The sequence below is a fragment of the Semicossyphus pulcher genome, unplaced genomic scaffold (genome assembly GCF_022749685.1).
Source record: "Semicossyphus pulcher isolate SPU_LCO1_2020_fin unplaced genomic scaffold, fSemPul1.0.p SCAF_18, whole genome shotgun sequence".
NCBI lineage: Eukaryota > Metazoa > Chordata > Actinopteri > Labriformes > Labridae > Semicossyphus > Semicossyphus pulcher.
Genome location: NW_027211691.1, coordinates 14,242,354 through 14,265,454, shown reverse-complemented (window position 1 = coordinate 14,265,454; position 23,101 = coordinate 14,242,354). Strand labels below are relative to the sequence as shown.

The 23,101-nt window shown below is 37.6% G+C and overlaps 1 protein-coding gene across 2 annotated transcripts in view; it reads left to right on the top strand.

The window, feature by feature from the left end:
- The first annotated feature begins 2,135 nt into the window (after window positions 1–2,135).
- Window positions 2,136–23,101, top strand: part of rsu1 (Ras suppressor protein 1) — a 37,084-nt gene continuing 16,118 nt past the window's right edge. The window contains exons 1-8 of one of the 2 annotated variants that reach the window (XM_069667355.1): window positions 2,136–2,301; window positions 2,400–2,512; window positions 3,689–3,739; window positions 9,192–9,312; window positions 11,753–11,871; window positions 13,855–13,937; window positions 15,218–15,332; window positions 16,711–16,843. In XM_069667355.1, the coding sequence (XP_069523456.1) occupies window positions 2,404–2,512; window positions 3,689–3,739; window positions 9,192–9,312; window positions 11,753–11,871; window positions 13,855–13,937; window positions 15,218–15,332; window positions 16,711–16,843 (731 nt within the window). In that variant the 5' untranslated portion in view covers window positions 2,136–2,301; window positions 2,400–2,403. Of the gene's footprint in view, window positions 2,308–2,399; window positions 2,513–3,688; window positions 3,740–9,191; window positions 9,313–11,752; window positions 11,872–13,854; window positions 13,938–15,217; window positions 15,333–16,710; window positions 16,844–23,101 lie in introns of both variants that reach the window. The other variant, XM_069667354.1, reaches the window with a different exon arrangement.

The following is a 23,101-nucleotide window of genomic DNA, read 5'->3' as shown; positions in this document are numbered from 1 at the left end:
AATTTGTTTGTATGTTTCATGTGAAGGTTAGTTTTGAAAATGTTTGGGTATGCACTTTTATTTTGTATCCATTTGGATGATTTGTAAATAGGTAATTATTGAATAGAACCTGTCAAGAGTTTTACTATTAAAAAATAGTTGAATCATTGAATCACATTCCTTTTTGAATATTTGAGCCTTTCTGTCAAATTCAAAAGCATTCTGAGATACAATTGTTCATACCTAGATTATAGGGTTGTCATGGGGGTTTCCTATTTACCAAATGTGTCTGTTTATTATGACATTCATACCAGAAACTGACAGCTGTTAATCTCTCTCCCACATTGTCTGAAGAAGGAGCTTTAGGTATCTGTGTTATTAATTAAATCTAGTTTATCATACTATTCCTTCAATTTGCCTTGCGGCACACTGCTGCCTCTGCAACAGTTTTAGATAAATGGTCGTTCAGCTGTATGATCATATCGAGGACTTACTGTTATAAATCGGGTGAATAAAAGAAACAACTGAAAAGAAAAAATATTTATTTTTTTCTTCATTTATTCGCAACCTCTTACTTTGTTTGCTTAATGTCAAACATGTTTATTAGTAAATAGCCTACTTAAACTTTAGTGCAGGCAGCATGTATTGTCTTTTCAAATGCTCTTTCGTCAAATATAAGGTAGCTAACAGTGGATCATAGCCTACAATATTTAAATGCATCAGAATAATTGATGCTTCAGAAATTGACATGGGTATGGATATGAATATTGTGGCTATATTGCCCATGTGGTCAAATGAGTATTAAGCGATTTTTTTTGTTTAGTCTCTGTTTTGTAAATCATTTTCTAATTGTGAATTCCATAGGACTAATATAGGAATGAAGAATAACTAACATCTCAACATGATGTATCACTTTAGGAAGCACAAAGGGGTAAGCAATGGTTAAGTAATCATTAATGAGTAGGCCTAATTACATAGTGTTGTGTGAATGGCTCAAGTCTGGCTTTAAGTCTGCTCTATAGTAGTCCATCATTACCAAACAACAAAATATCTACATTTTGCTGATTTTTTAAATGTGTAGCTCCAATGTTAACGTGATGAGAGTAAAATTGTTGAGTGTGTAATGTGTAAAAAAAATGTAATGAATCTGGAATTTTATTTTCCCTACAAACTATTCTGCGTGAAGATAACAGTTCCCCATAAATCATTTAACATGTAGCCTTTTTAAAGACGCTTTTAAGTCTGTAGACTATGTTTGGTTCGGAGGTAGTGGAGATGACACTTTTACAATGAAGAAATCATGAAGGAAATGCTTCGTATTGCTCGTAACATGACAGAATAGACCACAAGTATGTTGCTGTTGTTTTTCTTTGTTTTGGCAATATAGCCTGCAGGGTAAAGGACGTTGAAATAGGTCTCTGTGGCGTTTGAAAGTGTTTTCATGAATCACAAATTTGTGCAAAATGTTTTGCAGAACTACAACATCCACACCAATAAGTTATTTGCAGGGCCAAACCTCTACACTCTTATTTTGAAGGTTGAACATTAAATCCGGAAGCACTTCGGCATTGAAAAAACGTATTGCAGTGTTTTAGCATCCAAATATAGCAACATCGCCCCCCACTGACAATTCAAGACAGGAGTTATACAGATGGAAGTACATTAGATTGGGTGAAATACAATTTTGAAAAGGAATGAATAAATAAATATATAAATAGCCTAATAAAGATAGATAAAAAGCCGGGAATGTGAAATGCTTCCCTTAAAGTAACATTTATTTCTATACATTTGCAATATGCATGTACCATCCTTAAAGGAATATATCTAGCAAAAAACATTTTTTTTTACTTTAAACATTATGATGAATTTTGACTGCCCAGCAGGATAAAAAAAGAGGAGAAAATAAACTGAAACGAGGAAGGCTTAAAGTATGTCATTTATTGGCTTTATGACAGCTCTTTTTTATATGCTCGTTTGTCTGTGTTTACTCTCATCATTATACACCGTTCTGTTCATCTCAGGGACATTTTAGATTGTACGTGTGAGCAGCTGCTGTCCAACTTGATGCGGTTTCAAGTATTCCTGAGTTTAAGGAGCTGGGAGCTGAATTTATCTTGGAACAGGAAGTGTCCTATTATGGCATGGTGTCTCTCACATAAACTTCCGGTAGGGTGTGAGCTTGAAGCGAAGCCTTTAATCGGACTGAAAAGCCTAATTTTTTTGTTTTTGTTTTGATCTTTCTTTTCAAAAGTGCAACGTAACGAATGTTGATCAGTTTTCTTGATTCAACAAGTCTGCCTCCAGTTTGTTCTGTCGCTTAACGTGTGTGTGAGTTGTGGTGGTCCATTTAACGTTTACGTAGGCGACGAAAGAAGACTTTTCTAATTACACGTTTGACTATTTTGGATTATTGTTTTCAGAAAAATGTCAAAGTCTTTAAAGAAGATAGTGGAGGAGAGTCGGGACAAGAACCTCCCAGAGGTAGAGATGTGCGACAGGGGCATTTCAAACATGTTGGACGTCCCAGGACTATGTAAGTTTTGAGAATGATTTCCTTTTCCCCACAAAACTCTTTTAAGTTGGCTCCTATCAAGGCTACTAAGCTTTAGTTTCCGATGGAAAGACTTAAAATACGCGTTAGAAGGTACAAACGCTGATACTGTAGTATGTGTAGTATGTATGGGGTGATGGCGTTACTGCAGCCTACCTCATTTGCGGCGTACAAAAAACAGAAGTAACATCGTTAATGTTTTGGTAGTTCTGGTAGCATGTCGCAATCAATTTTAACTCTATTGTTCTTCAGAAGCATGTTTCAACACCTCTCAGTTTATTCAGGCACCATACTAAGAAGAATACAAGATAATCGTAAAACAATCTTAAATGAAGTTGCTATAATGGTGTTTAAAACATGTTATGACATGTATATGGTGTTAATAATGCAAACATGGACAAACAAACATGACATGTAGGGTAGACTTCCCATTGACAGATAACAGTTATATATTTACCATAGAAAGTCATACAAAAAGTATATTGGAGTGTGAAAATGTTGTAATACATATTATATGGGTTATTTAAGTGGTTTGTCTGTGCCTAGAGATGGAAAAAGCATACTTGCATCCATTCTGCTTAGAATTGTACAAGCATACCATTTTGCCTTTATAATGTATGTGTTATAGCAGAATAATTTGGTCAGAGGGCTGGCTCAAATGTGTGACTCTGTGTCAATGTGTGACTTGACATGAAGCTTTATGCAGCCTAGAATATCTAGAAATAGATGTTTTGAAAAACTTGCATTAGTTAGGCATGTTGGTGCCTGTTACAGCCTGCCTCTTCGTCATGGCTTGTCTGTTTATTTTTGTAATATGTTGATCTTTTGATCTAAGATGTGTTATGGATTTTAATTGCACTATGTTTAACATATTTCAGTGACTGCTGGTAAACAAATTTTAATGTATAATATTACCTTCAGTGTAATTTCACGCTTCTGATCAGGTGGTTTAGTTGTAAATGTTTAACTACACAGTACAAATGAACAATCATAGTACAATAGTACAATGAACCTCATAAGTGCCTCCTTAAACCGATATTTTACTGCTATTATTGTTTATTGTAGTCCAATTTAAATATTCTGTACCAGTAAGATGAGTAAACAAACTACAGAGTTGGTTGCAACGCTGTGTTGACGTGATGTTCCATGTCGTTTCAGTCACTTTATCGAACATCACTCAGCTGGTCCTCAGCCACAACAAGCTCACAGGTAAGCTGCTCCCTTCAATCCTTCTGCTCTCCTGCAGACACAAACTCAAACTGTCACATAGTGGTTGAAATGAGTCCATTGGGCAATAGCAGAGTCACATGACATTAAGTAACTGTTGGTGACCATTGTTTCTGGACTGAATCCAGATAAAGTCATCACCATTTTTTTTAACTAAATCTAATATTTGTTTGAAAGGGAATTAGAACAGGAATTTCTGTGCTGAAAGCAATGATAAAGAAATAAAAAGAAAGTGTCAGCAAAACAAAAACAACTATTTCACAACAGGTTCAGTCCAGTGATAGCCAAGCATTGGCACTGTATTTATGAATGAATTTGTCACATTAAATTATAGAATTATTTCCCCCTGAGATAGAGTAGTGTTGCACAAAGAGAACAACTCAAGTAAATTACAAGTTCATCACATTTTATTTAAATACAGTACTTGAGTAAATGTTCTACATTCCACCACTGGATATATAAAGTTTAACTACAGTCACAGTCTGTTAATGTCACAGTTTCCACTGTTGTAAATTTGGAAGCTCATGTGGAAGTAGGTGGAAGAAAATGCTGTAATTGTGGTTTGCACCAGCAGAGGTCACTACAGACCCATACAAAGACTCCCAGGACCTGCGTTAACTTGTGTTATAAAACTAAATTTAAATAAATGAATAACATAATTTCAGTTTTGGTTTTGTATTTATATGATTTCTTTTTATTACTGAATGTGAAGGGTTATTATAAAAAACATTTTATTTTGAAACTATCCTATAAAGAATATTTCCTTTAAAGTGATGCTGAATTTAGCTTGAAATTATTTTCCTTTACTACATTCTCTTATTTTCAGGGAAAGCACAGTGACAGAACAGATTTTCTGCTTTTCTCGCCACTTTCTACTGCGACTTGAATCTTAGCGTCTGTCTACGTGTCTTTGTCTTTCCCCAGTGTTAAAAATAAAAATCTGCTTTTTGAGTTAATCACTTGAAATTTCAGTTCTTAAGTATTTCAGTTATTAAAAACATTTTCCTGGAAGTATAGTTACAGTACACATTATTTTGACAACAGTGCAAAAAAACAACAACATTTTCACTATTATTAATGACAATGTGGGATCAGTATTTATATTGATTAATCCTTAATGACAATCTTAACCTAAACACATGCAAATATCACATCATTTGTTGAAGTGGACACTTGATTGCTCTTTCTATTTTTATGCATAATGAAAATGATGAAAACATTTGAGAGACAAGTTTTTGTCAGTGTTTTCACATTCAGCGACATGTTCACCTTCTGATGCGTTTTCTAATCTTTTGCTTGAGATTAAAAGATAAAGCTATTTTTAGCCCAGATCAGACAAAATGGGGATAACATAATTGGCGTAGTTACCAACCTGCAGGCGCACTCAAGGTATGCTCACTAACACCAGCCTTGTAAAATAACTCCCAACTGTCCCACCCTGCCAGCAGCCTGTGAAAGTAGCAGGAAATATCACTGTGTGTTTTGTTTCATCTCATCCTGTACACCATCTTATCAAGTGGCATTTGGTAATCCTACGGATAGAGCTGCGTGGTGTCAGACAGGATGGATGTAATGTTGCTGTGTATGACAGTAGTTGGGCGTCATAGTTACATTAGGAAAGTCATCCATCAGAGGACATATAGAGAGAGCTTCTTTTGGTTGCTCCTCAGTGCTAAGAAGACTACAATGTGGTTATGACACAAATCACATACTACACTAAATGTCACCTGTCATGTCATTGCCTTCACAAAGGGCTGCAGGGTTTTTTTTTTCTTCAAACACCAACATACGAACTGATAATCCAGCAGCTCCCCTGTTTACCCTAACAAACAACAGCATAAAGGAGCCCATAAGGAATTCAATATCATATATTGTGTGGATGACCTTATAAATACTGTAGGTTTGTGCACCTGGATTGGAGATTGTGGTGGTCCTTTTATTGAGCTCTGGCCCGTGGCCCACAGAGACCAGCAGCTAAATGAAATTGATTTCTGACATCCTTAGTGAACCAGCGGGACCTTTAAAGCCAGCAGTTCTTTACAGATTCTTATAGACACCACAGGCTATCTATCTTTTGGCTGTTGTACTGTAAACACTGACACTGTGACCCGTGCTGCTGGTCTCTGTTATGCTGTATACTTGTACTGTAACATTAACTCGGCCGTCATTGTAACACTTTGGCTGTCTTCATCCCATCGTTAGCACTGGCTACTTGGCAGGACAGTGCATACTTATACAATGAGCTTTGGAAATGTAACCACTTGCACACCAGGGACCGCGACTGTCATAGATGTCCTACTGTAGCTTGGTGAAATACTGAAACCATTATATATATATATATACACAGTATATATTTTACATATTTAATTATAAAATTATATACGGTATATGTATATGACAGGTAACAGTTTTAATTTGCTTTTGTTCAATACTTCTTATGAACCTTAGTATGTCCTTGGAATGACTTGGAATCCTCTTTGAGTCCAACTATTAAAAATGATACCTAATTAAGAGTGCAGCAAATCAACTACATATTCAAAAGTCAGTGGTCCCCTACTAATAATTGAGTTCAGCTGTTTCATCCCCACCTGAGTTGCGTTAAATCTTAGCAATGAAATCTCCACAGACCAAGAATGGGAGGTGAAGCTTCTTATAATAGTATTACGACAAACTTTAGCGTTCCCAAGTTGCGGAAGCAAAAACATGCGCGAGGTGAAATCAAACAGTGCATGTTTTAAATGCATGTTGCAGTTCCAGTTTATAATGAAATTATCTGTAAACTTTATCCATGGCCTGCCAATAACAAACATGTATTCAGGACAATGATTTGATTCCATTCCACAAGGTTGGAATGGGGCCTGAGATGAATGAATGTTGCAGCTGACAGTAGTTCAGTTTCTCCAGTAGCAAGCAAGTTTTATTTCAGGATCTCAGAGACAGTTTTCCTTTCACGGAATGTCAAAAGACCCAGCATGGTTAATGACCCTCATAACGTTTGGATGCGTGGTGAGGATAAACTGCAACAGCCCCGTTAGCTCCCTGACAGAAGTGTCAACCTTAGTGAGATTTTTGGTCTTTTCTTTCATACTTTGTTAATAACCTATCAGAAGAGAGTCTGGAAGAGGATGCTGGGGAGTAAGAAACTTCTTGCTCTTGGTGGCCTATCTGTGGAATTGGAAATGTTTCTGCCCGTCAGCCTTACAGTGGTTTAGGGCTATTTCTTGGGTTTTGCTTGGCCTTAATAGATGGTTATAGAGATTAATTACTCTCACTTATTTGTTGCAGCTTTCTAATCTTCTTATCAAGCTACGTTATCCTATCCAAAAGAAGATAGGCAAAGCCTAGAGCAATCCGCCAAATCGTTTCATTCCCTCGGATGCCATCTTTGCTATAAGTCAATTTGTGGATTTTCCTCCCAGCTGGATCTCCCAAGACTTCCGTGCAATAGAAGGTGTTCTTTGGAATTGATGAATCACTCCTCACTATTTGGCTGTCTGGTAGATAAATTAGGATTTGACAGATGCCAGGAGAATGCTACCTAGTGGAGTGCATAGTACTTACTGCAAAGTTTGATGGAGGAAGGATGTTCATCTTAGACTTTATTGGGGGGCTGGACCCCTTAGTTCCAGGGAATAGTCTTCTTAATTCTTCATGATTCAAAGACATTTTAGCTAATTTGGCGTAAACCAATGGGGACAGTCCTTTGCTTTTTCAGCATGACTGTTTTACTGTGCGCAAAGTGAAGTCCATTAAGACATAGCTGGACCAGTTTTGGATGTAGAAACTTGATGAGGGATGAGAATGCCCATTGTGAGGCAGGCATCATCATCCAACATCAGTGACAAATCTAGTAATAACAATAAATAGTAATAATAAGTAATAATCTCAAAGATTTTCATTTAAATAAATGTCTGTTAAGTCACTGGTCTGCTAGAGAGGTTAAGCGGAGCTAAGCGGCGTTCCGCGGCTTTCTCTGCGAGTGTTGCGAGTAAACGGTAATCTACTATGGCTGAACAAACAAAGAAAAGAGCGATGACTACAGATACCACTTCAAAAATAAGTGAAAATCCAAAGAAAAAAGAAACAAATTCAACGCTCAGATGAAGGCAACAATCAAAAAGGGAAAGCGACCGTCAGCGATGAAAATCAAGAGTTACAACCGTTACAAAAGGAGACAAACCGTGGACGTCACACATGCAGCACTGTCTGGAAATCAGGGAAGCGTGCGCCCAAAGTTACTGTTTATCGGCATAGGAGCCGCCAAAGAGAAGGAAACTGAGATCTTTGAGATTACAACTATAAATACTCCAAATGTCCTTTAAAGTGACTGGGCACAATTTCTCACAGACAGCCCCAAACTCCATATTATTGTCCATGGTTTAAGAATGGGATGTCCAATATGCTCATATAGGTGTGATGGTCAGGTGTCCACTCAGTATTGGCTTTATAGTGTATACTCTGAATCAATCTGACAGAAGCCAATCACAAAGTGTGAGCAAGAGCTCGGTGTATGTTTGTACATTCAGATGATATCTCACACAGTATAATCACATACAGATAGAAAGACTGCTGTCGTCCGCATAAAAACAGAGAACATGTCGAACATTCAGCTCAGCGATTAAATACAATTTTAACAGTGAAACGGAATAATGAACCCAACCTGGCCAGTTTGATTTCAAATACTATAACGTTTATATATCATATTAAAGAATATAATTAGTTTAACATTATCATATCAGTATATCATTGCAGCCAGCTCTTTAAGAAGGTGTCAGAAATTCAGATATTTAAATTGTTATGATTGTTACAACTAAAGTATTTCTGTAAATTTTTTGATGAAATACTATTATTCTGTAAAACACACACACACACACATACACACACACACACACACACAAACACACACACACACACACACACACACAGGTCCAACTCGCATAGTGTCATTATGCCCAGACCTCACCTCTACAACACTGATTCTCCTTGCAGCATTCAGGTCAGGGCATGGTTGGTTTACTCTTCTTTTCTTCCTTCCATTGCTTTTATCTCTTTATTCTTTCATTGATCTTTCTGATAATCCGATAAATGTCCTGTTCTTTGTTATCAGGTCATTGATCTGTGTTCGCCTCTGTGGCCACAGACCATGGGGGAATAAAACTGTAGATGGAAATGAAGAAAGAAAATGCAATATGTTCCTTTTTTAAATGTGAATTTCATATAGAGTTCGGAGCCACACAGCAGCTAATGGAGTTAAATACATGAGGTCTGTCAGCGCCCTGCAGCTCATGATGATAAGGTTGTTGTCAGGGAGTGAGGTTGCTTATGAGTGCTAACCACGCTCTGTGTGATGTGTTAGTTGGATATAAAAAAAAAAAAAGAATATTGTAGAGAAGTTCTTTCTTTGTATTAAATGTGTCACTTCTCCTGCTTCCAGCGGTGCCTGCTAACATCTCTGAGCTGAAGAACCTGGAGGTTCTAAACATGTTCAACAACCAGATTGAAGAGCTGCCAACTCAGATCAGCAGCCTTCAGAAGCTGAAACACCTCAACCTCGGGTATGTCCCCCTCGGTGTAGGAGGAAGTACTCAAATATTTAACTTAAGTAAAAGTAATAATGGAAATGTTGTGTTAGAGGGCTGAAGCGTGTATGTTTCAGCATCCACCTCACGATGTGCGCGTGTGCATGCTACAACTACCTCATAACAAAGGACAAGTTTCTCATTTTCCAAAAAGGATTGTTAAAAATGGTGGCTTGGTAGAGCAGTACATCTCACACTGAATACTAAAAGTAAAAGTAGTGGAGTAAAAGTAATAATAATACTTGATTAAATGGTTTCATAGTCTGTAGATCTGTGCAAAACCAGTATTATCTTGTTTATTTACTGCCAGGCTTGTCTATTGTCCAATATTACTCCTGTTTGCCTCATAGACCCCTTTTTCATCTCTGCAGTCTGTCTCCCCATTGAAACCCAAATGGCCCCAAGGCTATTCTAACTCAGATTTAGATACAGCATTTATTTCCAACCTCTGAGCCTTTCTGCATGACTTGGAATGAGGCTGCAGGACATGTCGGAAACCAAAACAATGGATTAGATAGCGTTTTTAAAGGTGGTCTAACTGCAGGGTTAATCAGACTTAATTACCTCATTTTTATCACCACAACTTTTAACATATGTAATAATCAAACATCAATAACAATCAGTGTACATACACTGACACTTTGAGTTGGCATTCATTTTTGTGTGTATCCCAAAACTACTCCAAACTGAAATTTATGAATGTGTGTAATAAATAAGTGAGGGAGGTTTAGTTTCCCACCTGTTGGTTAGAAAAGCCTTTGTGTGTGTTCATATATGAGTGCAGGCTGACACTGGCAGGATGTCAGTGACAGGAGGATTAGGATAGGAGCTTTTGTTGTGTATTGATCCACAAACAAACATCATCTGGAAAGCGTAAGCCTCATACTGATATTCAGGTTGTGCATTCACTTTTCACCGTCTGTTTACTTTACCGGTGGCTTGGTGTGTATGTGTTTGTGTATTTATGAGTGGACATGTGTCTGCTTATTTGAACCTTGTGAGTGCTTAATCTAATTTGTCAAACACACATAATAGAATTGAAATAGAATAGTTGTCCCTACGACCCCTCAGTTGCACACACAAACACGCACACGCAAAATGAGCATCCTATCCTTCCTGTCTGATAATCTCTCTGTGCATGCCTTTGAGCTGCTTCCTTCTTATTTTGTCGCTGACGTTTGTGATGGTTGGACGACAAGGACAAACAAACAGCAAAAACCTCTACCAAGTGGGACATAAATGTGACCACAAGTTCTTAATAATCCACGATTGGAGAATAACATTTAACCTGTATTTGACACACATTTTAACAAACCACGATGTGAAAGGATGCACCAGTAAATAAGATGGGTGTAAAATCTAGAAGATCAAACATGGATCAGATAATTTGACAGTTCTTCCCTCTGACTCTGATGTTCTTGTATTATAGACAGTGAATATCCTGCTGTCAGTGAGAAGGGTTAGATGCACGTGGTTGTCCACACCAGAAGGTAGCAGCGAAAATATCATGAAAATTGAAAACAATGTGGTGAAAAAAAAAGAGCTTAAAAAAGAAGTTCAGAACCTGCCTCCTGGGGTGGCTGTTGCTTGGTAAAGCTGATTGTCTTTCAATCAAAAAGGTTGGCAGTTTGATCCCGGCTGCTGCATTCTACATTTGGAAGTGTTCCTTGGACAAGACACTGAACCCCAAATTGCTCCCAAAGGCATAGCCATCGGTGTGTGACTGTATGGGAATGGTTAGATCCTGAATGGAGATCGCATTTTGCATAGCAGCCTCTGCTATCAGTGCATGGATGTGTGTATGAAAGGGTGAATATGACATAGTGTTGAAGCAATATCTAAGTGCAGTCCATTTACCATTTTGATTATTTCTCACTTCAACAGCAGCAAATCATTGCATGAATTGTGCTAAGAGAATGAAACTGAAACCTTCGAGATTTTCTGGATCAATATCAATTTCAATTTCTTGATCTTGATCTGTATATTCACAAGTTTTGAGTGCCAATTTAAGACCAAAAAATGGTATAGTGAAAGTTATGTTTAAGAGCTCCACTTTGTTGGAAGTACTTAATGTTTTGTGGTAAAACACTGATGCTGCCCACCACAATGAGGAAGCAATCCATTGGACTATACTGGTAAAAAAAAATTAAGCTATTAAAACTGGCAGGGAATGTATAACTGATGCATTGTCAGTTAATTTGGGTCTTAATTCAACTAAATAGTGAATATGCTACTTGAAATGGTTGGAACATTTTTTAACCAGGCATTGTATTTGGCAGAAAAAAATACCACTTTGTCCTTAAACACATAACTACGAGAATTTGAATTTGAAAGCAGAAATGCTCACATGATGTGCATTTTTACAGGAGCAGGTTTGTGTTTATAATTTATGTTTTGCATGTGTTCGTGAGCACAGAATGAACCGTCTGAACGGCTTGCCCAGAGGATTCGGTTCGTTGCCAGCTCTGGAAGTTTTGGACCTCACCTACAACAACCTGAACCAGAACTCCCTGTCTGGAAACTTCTTTTACCTAAGTAAGTGCACACTCACACACACTAATTTGACATTTTAGCAGTAGTTGATTCTTTATTGACGGTATAATTTCAGCCAGCATCACAAGGTTAACGCCATACTGAGTATTTTGACGAAGAAAACATTGAACAATTCTTCATATGGTTGTTAAAAACCAGATGCCGCCACAAAATGTTCTTGTTTTGCCAAAAAAACGAATCATCTAACTTGATCCCTGATTACTGCAGTAAGTTAATATTGATTTTGGAATTTTTATCATCCTTTTGATTCGCGTGAGGTTCTCCGTCATGTCTCATTATGAAGTAGAATTGTCGTCATCACTTTATGCTACCTGGGGTCCGTTTCAGAAAGGAGGTTCAACAAACCCTCAGTCTAACCCCGGGCTGTGGTTTGACTTACTCTGAGTTAAAATTCGCTGGCTTTTTGGTTTCAGAACAGCTGATCAGAGTTAGTTCAGTCAACTCTGAGTAGGTTCAGCCAGAGTCAAGTGCGTGCACGCTGACTATAAAAGTAATGGAGCCCAGATACCACGATTCACCATGGCAACGGTACACAAAAAGAGGTCCTCCTACGTCACACCAGTGGAGCTCGAAATCCTCATGCGGGTTTCAGCGAATACGAGCTTGTTTTTAGAAAAATAAAGTAACACGGCTGCAGCTGCAAAAGAGAGAGAAGCGGCGTGGGAAGAAACTGCTGCTCGAGTAAATTCGCAAGTTTGAACTGGTCTATTTATTTAATACTTAATCACGACCGGAAGCTACAATTTATATGAATTTAGGAGCAATCCAGCGGGAGAAAAACGTACATGGAAGCAGCTAAAAATAAAATACTAGAACATCATTCAAAGGTAAGGCTCAGGCAAAATAGGCGCATGGCTGAACCTCACTTGAATCATATTTTAAATATTAAACTAATGAAATATCATTCAGTGGCTGTTTTAATGTACATTAGCTTTATCCCTCACATGATGCTGACTTCACATACATTATAATTTATGTTGATTAAACTGAATGTGTTAGTTTAAATAAATAAAAAAATTCCAATAACTTACGGCATCTTATTTGAGTGCTCTCGGCAGTGGTGGTGGAAAATCTAAGAATGATAACATTGACACAGATTCGTCTTTTGATTTATTTATTAGAATTATAAAAGACTTTTGCAAAGAGGTCAGAGCAGCACAGAGACGCAAAGTTTTTTTTTTTAATTTGTAACCACTCAAACACGCACATGATACGGGCTGAATGAATGAGGAAGTCGAATGAGGGTTTTATAGCCTAGAGGGGGGACCAGGTTAGGTTCACAGACACAGTTACCATAGCAACCAACTCAGAGTTAAAGTTACCTCTCTTTCTGAAACGGCAAACCCGAGGTTTCCCTCATTTCAGGGTTAACAAACCCGGGGTTTTCACTAAACCCGCTTTCTGAAACGGACCCCAGGTCAGAGATGAAACTGGTATCAGTCATTTCTTTTAACTCTCTGGAAGACAGCAAAAAGCCTATTTCCCAAACTGTACAGCTATTTATCTAAGGTCAGTTAACATTTCAATAGATGTCCAACACTGTTTCTGTTTTGTAGAGCACTCCATCACAGCAGGGATTTGAATAAGCTGTTGATATCAGTATGATATCAATCCTCCACTTTGGACAGGTTTATCGTTTCCCTCACAGTCTGCACTAATAAGACTGATTACCATTGGCAAATCACCACTGACAAGTGTACTCCAAATTATGTTGTATTTATACAGCAGAAGCTTTTTTTCTCTAAATGTTGTAACAATTATGAGACTACATCATTAGCTCCTCTGTTTGAAGTATTTTTTCATTTTTCCTACAAAGAGGGAGGTGACCCTGAAATTTTCCTGAAATGTTGACAAAGCTGAGTTGCTGTCTTTTGTCTTGCCAGATGAGCAGCAAGGTCTTTCGGTTTGTGCGGCAGTATTACTTATTAGCCTCGACTAGACTAACAGAGATGATTTTTTTTGCAGCCACTCTTCGTGCTCTTTATCTGAGTGATAATGACTTTGAGGCCCTGCCTGCAGACATCGGGAAGCTGACCAAGTTGCAAATAGTAAGTTAACATCAGCGCAACTGAAGCCAACACTTTAAAACACTGTCTTTAAACCTGTGTGTGTGTGTGTGTGTGTGTGTGTGTGTGTGTGTGTGCAAAAACTTGAAATTTACTTTGAAATGTTTATGTAGTGTTACCTAACACTGATAGGGTTGTAAATTTCAGTTAGTAGTTAGTTAATAGTTTAACACTTTTCGCTGGCCTGAGTAGAGTGGAAAGTCATTCTTGGTGCTCACTGGATTTAGAAATGACATAAAAACGGAACAGCGTTAAGGCCTTTGCACATCAAGTCCTTATTTTTTGTCCGAAATTGGCCCACGTTAAAAAATGAATATAACATCACATTGCGTCATTCACGTTTACACACTGAATCCAAAAATGTCATCTGTCATTAAACTTTTCGGAACAGGTTAAATTTTAATGTGTGGTTCCAGTATTGCTAGCAGCTTATCAAACTGGACCACTGGCGCCCTAAAATACACCTGGAAACGATCCGGTTAATTCCACAACTCCTTGATCAGCAGGTGAAACTGTCCATGCTCTCGACGACTTTTCAGAATTGGACCCATTTTTTTACATTTTCTATTCCTTAGTTGTGAGAGGACCACAAAATCATCCTCACTGCTTGACGAATCCATTTAGTATCGCATAGAATAATAAAACGCATTGGACTCAGTGTGCAAAGGCCTTAACTCAAAATAACTATTTTCAGAAGCACTTGTTCAGTAAGTGACTGTAAGGTGGATTGCGGATTATCCGGAGCAAAGGATGCCATGAAACGCAAACCACTCCTATTTATTAATTATCTTTCTGTTTAAAATATAATGTATACATTTCTTTTTCTATTTTTACTGATGGCATACCCTAGTATTTGAGTAAAATCTGACCATACAGGTTAAAATCTTTCTTTGAAGCTATATGTGTATGCTGGTTTTTATAGCTTTAATTTGAGATCACCATTATGAATTGCTGAAGGCAAAATGTAATACAGACCTGTAGAAGACAGGATTAGTCTATATAACTTCATGCATTTATTAATTTAAGTGAGTGAATTGTCAGTTACTTGAGAACGAACTACAGCTAGAAGAAAGAAAATACATCTGGTATTTGATGTTTGACATGATAATGTAGCTGCAGCAGAACAGAGTTAGATTTTTAAGGAATAGTTATATTAACAAATAAAAAATGTTGCTGTTGAATCTGTCAGAATTGTAGTGTTAAATAAGTTGTTTACTTGTGTCTTTCCTTAAATGTTCCTTCCTTTTGTTTCTTCTGTCCAGTTGAGTCTGAGGGATAATGACCTGATCTCGTTGCCCAAGGAGATAGGGGAGTTGGCTCAACTCAAAGAGCTTCACATTCAGGGCAACAGGCTGACTGTCCTGCCCCCTGAACTTGGTACTAACTACACACACACACACAGAGGCATACTGTATGCTAAGTCAGACATACACACATACTTTGACATACTCGGCCTTGAAGGAGTCTTGTCACACACAAAACACCTTGTGCTTTATCATACACGCAGCACAAAGCTCAGCACCAGTGTCATTGCTATTTTCCCGTCCTCAAACACAGCACGCTCATTCTTTAAGTAGCAAAATAAATTGCACACAGACAGCCCCCAGTATATTTGCTACTCAAACAATGCCTGACCCCAGCACATATTTGGTCTTGAAATGAGGTGTGGTCAGGCACATTTGTATCTTGAGTCAGCAGAAATGAACTGATGAATCTTTCTATCTGTATAATGGGCCCTCTAAGTATAAGGAACATTTTGTGCCATTGAATTTAGACCAGGATTTTATTGGTCAATGGCACAACATTTTCCTTATACTTAAAGGGTCCATTATTCAGATAGAAAGATTTACCGTAATAGACGGATACATAATATACACCCACTGTTCTTGTAACACATAGGGACACGCAGCAGCTCTCCCCTTTCTTCTGTGGTGGGATTGACGCAGAAGGGTTAACAAGCCAAGTCCAGCTACAACCTTTTTAAGGTGCACCAGGATTTTCAAATTAATGGAAAATTACACTGTGATGGGTTTATCATCATATTTCCAAAACACACCTTATCACAACTTAAAAGAAACCCTTTGCGCCCTGCGCCTTATTTTGTTCAAATCTGAAAATGTGTTTATATATACTGTGTATATATATACAGGTTGGAATCAGTCATCAAGAATGTCAAAGATCACAATTTACAATTTGTTCAGATATTATTTTGTTAACAATTCACATTTAACACTTATCTAAGGTTTATTTGTATAAAACATCCCTTGGTCAGTTTTCATTCAAATATCAGGGAGTTATTTTGTAGAATTAATTTTTATTTTTTCCTAACAATTCTGCACTTACATGAAAACTGATATTTATGTTATGGTGGTTTGTATAACCTTTATATGTCGTCTGGGTGTGCTTTTATATAAGCCATTTTTTCTTGATGTGCTTTGTATTTATATTCTTGTGTGAAACAAATAAACTAAACTTAACTTTGCACCCAAATTATGCACTGTTTAAGAAGCAAAAGGGGGTTGGAGAGGCCCTAAATGCACTTGCGCCATTCACTTTGACCATGTGCTATAGACTTAGAGAGTTTAAATAGGGCTCATACAGTTCAGTGCTCAGGCCCCTATGATTCAAAAAGTTTCACTAGGATCCTCACATCAGCCAAATCTTGGGCCCTTATATTAATTCTTGTATTGATCACACATATAAAATAGTGTTGAGTTTAACTTCAAATGTTGCTTTGTCATCTTTTTTCCTGCAGGTAACCTGGATCTGACTGGTCCTAAACAGGTGTTTAAGGCTGAGAATAATCCCTGGGTCACCCCCATAGCAGACCAGTTCCAGCTGGGCGTCTCCCACGTTTTTGAATATGTTCGCTCAGAGACGTATAAGTAGTAAGTAATAAGACACACACACATAACAAAATTTACATTCCTTTTATACCAGCAGTGAATTTACATCTTCCACCACAACGAAGTGTGGACCTCCATTTCTGGCCATTTTGTCGAAAGAATTATATATCATTTTTAATTTAAGTCTTTTTCATAATTCAACATTTTTAAATTTAACAAATGCTGAGAGGAAACTTGCGACCTTAAATGGTATCTACCTCTCTAAGATGGGACTGGCACAGCCTGCAGTAAATCTGTTTGTTGTCAACAAAAAACTGATAATAGTATAACTTTTTTAATCAATGTTTTACCTGTAAAGCATTAGTTACTTGGCTGATAATATCACTTTTGACAAAATGTAGCCTCATAATAGCCTAACCCTTTTTTACATGTGTTCTTTCTTTTTTCATTGGTGTTCATTTTAAAGTAACCATTGGGGTATGTTTCACCTACATGTATGAAATTGGGTAGCCACATGGAACATCGCGCCCCTAAAAAAGTCTTATGTTGCCATCGCATAAACCCCACAGAAAGTGAGCCATTTTGACTTTATGAAGAAATGTTGTGTATTTTTTGCTGTATAGATTGCTGTGTATTTATTTTGGTCATATGCTGCCATTCATTGCATACAGGAAGTTAATATTTCTGAGATGATATCTCTGACGTCCAGTGCGTCCAACTGCATTGTTTCATAGAAACATGGACGCCCGCTGCAAACTCGTTTTTAAATGGCAAGTCTCTGAAATTAACAAGCTCCTACTGAGAGCAATACAGCACTGCAGCTGATCCTTCTGTCTAACAATAACCTTACCACGCCAGAAATCAAGAGAGTTTCTTCCTATTCTGAACAGCCTCACGCGAAGGTAGCATGTAAAGTAGTTGTGAAAGTATGAGAAATAGTCTGCCTAGCTCCCCTTTGTCTGCCATAGGAGGTGCAGAGGGAGAGGAAGCTCTTCAACCACTTGACAACTTCTAATCAAATAACCTGGAAACTTTTCCCTGATAATTGTTTCACCCTCTATCTTCCAATGACCCAGTTGTTATACCTCTTTACTGGGACAGCTGTGGTTGGAGGTATCATGTTTGTTATGTCTGTCTCTACCTGTCCTCTTTTGTTCTTAATGTGATATCTCAGGAACACATGGGAATATCTTTAAATTTGACAGAAACGTCCACTTGTACTGAAGTATAAGATGATTACATTTAGTTTTCACATAAAAGCGATATCTCAGCATCACTACTGATCCCTGTAAACAGCCAGGCAACAGTACTGGTAGCCTTATATGATTTCCAATAACTCCAATCAGAGCTGCAGTGCAGTGTTTGGTGGAAAGCTTGAATATAAAGCAACAACAAGAATTGCTGTGTTTGCATTACCAGTCGATTGAAGGCATTTTTTTGTCTTATGTAATTGTTGATTAATATTAAATACATAAATAGGCAAAGAAAGAACAAATAATCTGCAGATTTGAAAATGTTATAGTTTTGTGTCCTGAAAACATCTCAAAAGGAAATGGGAATCTACCTCAAAAGCTAATCAAACAGTTACAAATATACATATCTGTGTATTAGAGCTTTTAAATGTTTTCTCTGGTGGAGAGGCAAATGTTGGAGATCGCACTATGCAGCAGAAAGCTGCGATTAATTCTTGGTTCCAGGCAGAAGGAGATGCTGCAAATCCTCTGTGTGAATGCTTCAAACTGCTGCTCTGAGGCAGGCTCCGGAACTGATCCCTGCAATGTTTGACTGTGTGTGAGTGAGACAAAAAGACTATTTCTAAACCATATTCCATTCCATACCATGTTAGCATACATCTATGAGTACTGTGTGCAAGTAAGTCCTCCATCTGTGTGGATATCTTCTAAAAACAGTGCTGTTGAACCAGTAGGTTAACATGCACAGTTACCAATTTAATCATAGAGCTGACTCATCAGAATCGATGTAACAATTCTAGACATCTTAATACCGTGTTGTTGCCAATGACTCATAAGTCTTTATACAGGCATTTTTCAGATGCAGATGCTAATCCAAAGTATCATTGATTCTTGCTGCAAAGACATACATTTGTTGCTTTTATATTTAAGCTTTTGTTGTTATAGGCATCTGTTTGAGAGTCCCCTAGTGTTGCTTCGAGAGGAAACATGTTGACCCAGATGTTGCTGTCATAACTTCAAGGCACTGTGTATGGAGATGTATTCTTACATGCAGTGTGTTTTAAGCTCAATAAAGTGACTTACTCAAATAATTTTCTTTAAAATTCAAACCAAGATTAGAGATTTCCCCCCCGATTTCCACTTGTAAATATAAAAGTGGCTATGCCAACTAACATGAGGTAAGCACCCTTGTCTTTATAATGGTATGGAAGCCATTAAATCATATTGTGAAAGAGATCCTGAGCCTTGGTGCATGATTAAAATCTTCGAAGACATTGTGAGTTCAAAAGTTTGCTCAAAATCACATAAGATAATCACATTAAGATAAACAGCGGACAGGACTGAGTAAGTTGCGGCAACCATTCACATAACCTTTAAATTTAGTGTTTTTTTGTGACACTACTAACTACAGCTTCACTATTGTTTGTTCTTATAACATGTAAGTGTTGAAGTTTTTACTTCCCTTCAGGATCTAAACAAAAAACAAGTTATACTCACATTGAATCAACCTTCCAGCTATGATTCATTTCAAGAAGGCAAATGACAGCCAATAAATTTAGTCTCTATCTAAAATTTTTAACAAAGTACTTGACTTGGTGTTCAGCAATCTGTTATATTTGTAAAAACCACATTAGACACATTCTGAATTTAAAGATTCATCAAACTACTGAACAGTTACACACAATTAATAACCAATTAACATAAAACAAATAATGAACATTCAGATATAACTATAAATACATTCTTGCACAAACTTTGTAACGAAGCAGTGCAAACGAAGCAAAATGAAAGAATTAATCACTTTGGCCTGGAGATGAATAAATAAGTATATGGATCAATGCAAAGAATACAGCAGTGATCAATTGGTGACAAATGAATTATGTCATTGAATGCAGGCTGAATAATTGTAATGCTTAGTGCAGCAACATACAAGGTTCCTGAATAATGACCACCTTGGATGACCGTTATCTAAGATTTAACTTTGGCAATTTGGAAATGAGGTAATTTCAACTTTTCAAGACAATAAGCAAAATTGTCTGACAACATAGAGCTATCAGCATCTTACCTCATGTAACAGAAAGCTTAGCTTCACATTAGTTTATTTGGGCACGGGGTCGAAGTTTCTGGGGCAAAGTCGGTGCAGTTAAGCAATATCGCACGAGAGGGAGTGATGTGCTGGATATATAGCACTGCTGTGATTCGGTCGTAGGCACAAGACCGCAGGCATAAGTAACAATGCCTATATTTTTCTGTCTGTAGTATTAAAAATGTAAAATATAGACAAATCTAATTATTGAATTGTTAATTCCCAAACTTGCAATGAAACATTGGGTGAAACTGAATAGCTGTTTTCAGCTGTTTTATTGGTATTTGGTATCTATTTTTTAAATACTGTTAAATCAAACTCTAAAAAGTACTTGCGACATGTTTGCTATCAAGTTAAAGAGGAATATGTGTATGTGTTAGTTTAAAGAGTAAGATGCAGGGCACCAGTCATTAGCATTGCATTTTTAATCCATATATTTTTCCCACTGGACCACTAGAACCCACTGGGATTAAATTCTGTCCTTGAACCAGCAACTTCCAGCTTTCATTCTGGAATGAATGGCTATACATTATATTTAATGACAAGCAGATCAAATTGACCAGTCACCTGCGTCTGTCAGTCTGGATGATGGAGAGCCTAGCTTCTCTGTTTCATGGACAGCAACTCTATCTTTGTGATCAGTCACTGTCAACGTTAGTCAGCATTCATAAAAGCAACACATGCATAATTAATCAATCACTTTCAACATTGCACTTACAAGCAAACGCTGCAATCGACATTTATCCCCAAATGCACGAGCTGTCCCAGATCAACTGGTCTTGAGTCTGGTCTGTGCCCATAGAAAAGACACACATTCACACACGTACGCAGAACCTTTCCTTTGCCTCTTTTATCCTGAATCACGTTCTTCATCCCTTAGCCGCGTGCAGAGGCAACTTTATTCATATCGTGCCAAATCAAAAAAGAAGTTATCCCAAGGTAAAAAAAAAGTCTAGACAGCACTCTTGAAATATTATTTACGGAGAACCAACAACTCCATTCAAGCATTTGTCAAGATCAGAAAGGATTTATTCCCTTTAGCAGCCGTAAACTTCAAGCCAGATATTCAAGTTTAAAAATTGAACATTGCGTGGGGTCAATATGTGTTCTTTTAAACCTGTAATCACACCTAACAGTGATGTAAGGGGTCTGAGACTACACCTGTCTATCATTGCACCAAGGTGAAAAGTTAAATCACTGAAGTTTAGGTAAATAAGAAGCAGCAGGGCATGCTCAAATTGTGGCTCTCTTTAGGGTCATGGCCATCACACTAAAGATACCCCCTCAGTATGGAAGAGGCATCGTATGAACAAACTGTGAGGACATGCCTGAGTGTAAAAGATGTATGCATGCATGCAAATAAGTGCAACAGTGAAGGAAAAATGCACACACACACACCGACACCTAGCAGCAGCTTGTCTTTGACAGGTGTTAAACAATTTCCCGAAGAGATCTTCTTTGAGTCTTCACAGCTTAATTCACACCTGACTAAATGTCCTTCAACTTCTCACCCTCTGAACACACAGACACACACACACACACACACACACACCTCTCTGCACCACCAGTTTCAGTATAAATTAGTTGGCTGAATCTTGATAGTAAAATTGAAAGCAGTATTAAGATTGTTCTCCTTTACTTTACAGAAATTGTATTGTTCCTCCAATGGGGGGTCGGAGGCCAGGGTCAACTATACAGTTCAGCACCCGCATATACACAGACAGATACACTGGCAGTAGTTGTAACTTTTTGAAACAGACAATCACTGCCTATTCAAACTGTGGTTGGTGAAGATGGAAATATAGGGATACAGCACAATTGACTCTCTTTAAAGAGTTGAAGCTCAGCCTGTTTGTACCATTCATGTTGTACAGATCACAATGACCCAAAAGACCTTGAGTTTCTGGAGAGAGATCAAGAAGCACACTATAACTTTCAAAATGTACCTTCCAAACACACCTTTCAATGTAGCCATTTGGAGCGTTTGGAGACATTTATCCCTAACAAGTGGTCTGACGACAAATAGTACAGACTACTTTCTTTGAAGCACATTGAACCCCTTTGTGTTTTGAATTTGGCCAGCTTCCCATAGGTTTACATGTGCACTTTTGCACAGTTGATAATGTGGTTGACAGTCAATTTGAAACTGTCCTAAGCACATAGTCAGAAAGGATGGATTGTTATATCCATTTGCTATATTTGAGGAGCAGATGTTGGGAGGTGAAACGGCCTAACTGGCAGCTACTTCCAGTGACTGTTTAACAGGTCTTTCCATTGTGACGTTCACAGCTAAGCAAGAAAACATGACTTTAGTGAAGTAACATATTTCATCCAAGCTAAAAATATCAAACACATTTTTTTATCTAATAATTTTTAATTATTGTGTGTGTGCAAGAAAGAAATAGAAAGACGGAGAGAGGGAGAGATTGAGGATATCCTACCTGTCATAGCAGCTTCATTAACAATCCTGTTATCCTGACCGAGAGCCGCCAGACTATCTAGCTAATGACGGATTAACATACTGTAGAGAGAAACCCCTCTTTCCCACAATACACTAATATATTTATTTACTTTTCTCTCTCCATATCATCTTACATTTTGTAACATTTTTGTGTTATTGTCTTTGCATTTTCTGTTTCAAGCCCAATGCGAGTTCTTGAAATGACTTTAATAGATGGTCACTGAGGAAGAGTACATGCATATCGTCTACTAAAATCCAACATCTCCTTAATATAAGGAATTTGTCTCATTGAAATAAATGAATGGATAACACCAGGCCCACTGTTAATATTATACATGGGTACAGTTTTGTGCAGTACAGTGTTTTTCACTACTGTCAAATTGAGTTCTCTTACAACACATGCAGCATCTGTTTAAACAGATGAGGGAACTTGGGCTGTGTAGGCCTTGTCACTAATAGCTAATTAGCTTGCCATTAAGGAGTTGTGACTTTCTGCAGACTAATTAAGAGTAATAGGGGGTGTTGGGCATAAGAAAAATAAGAGTAGGAACAAGATTTGT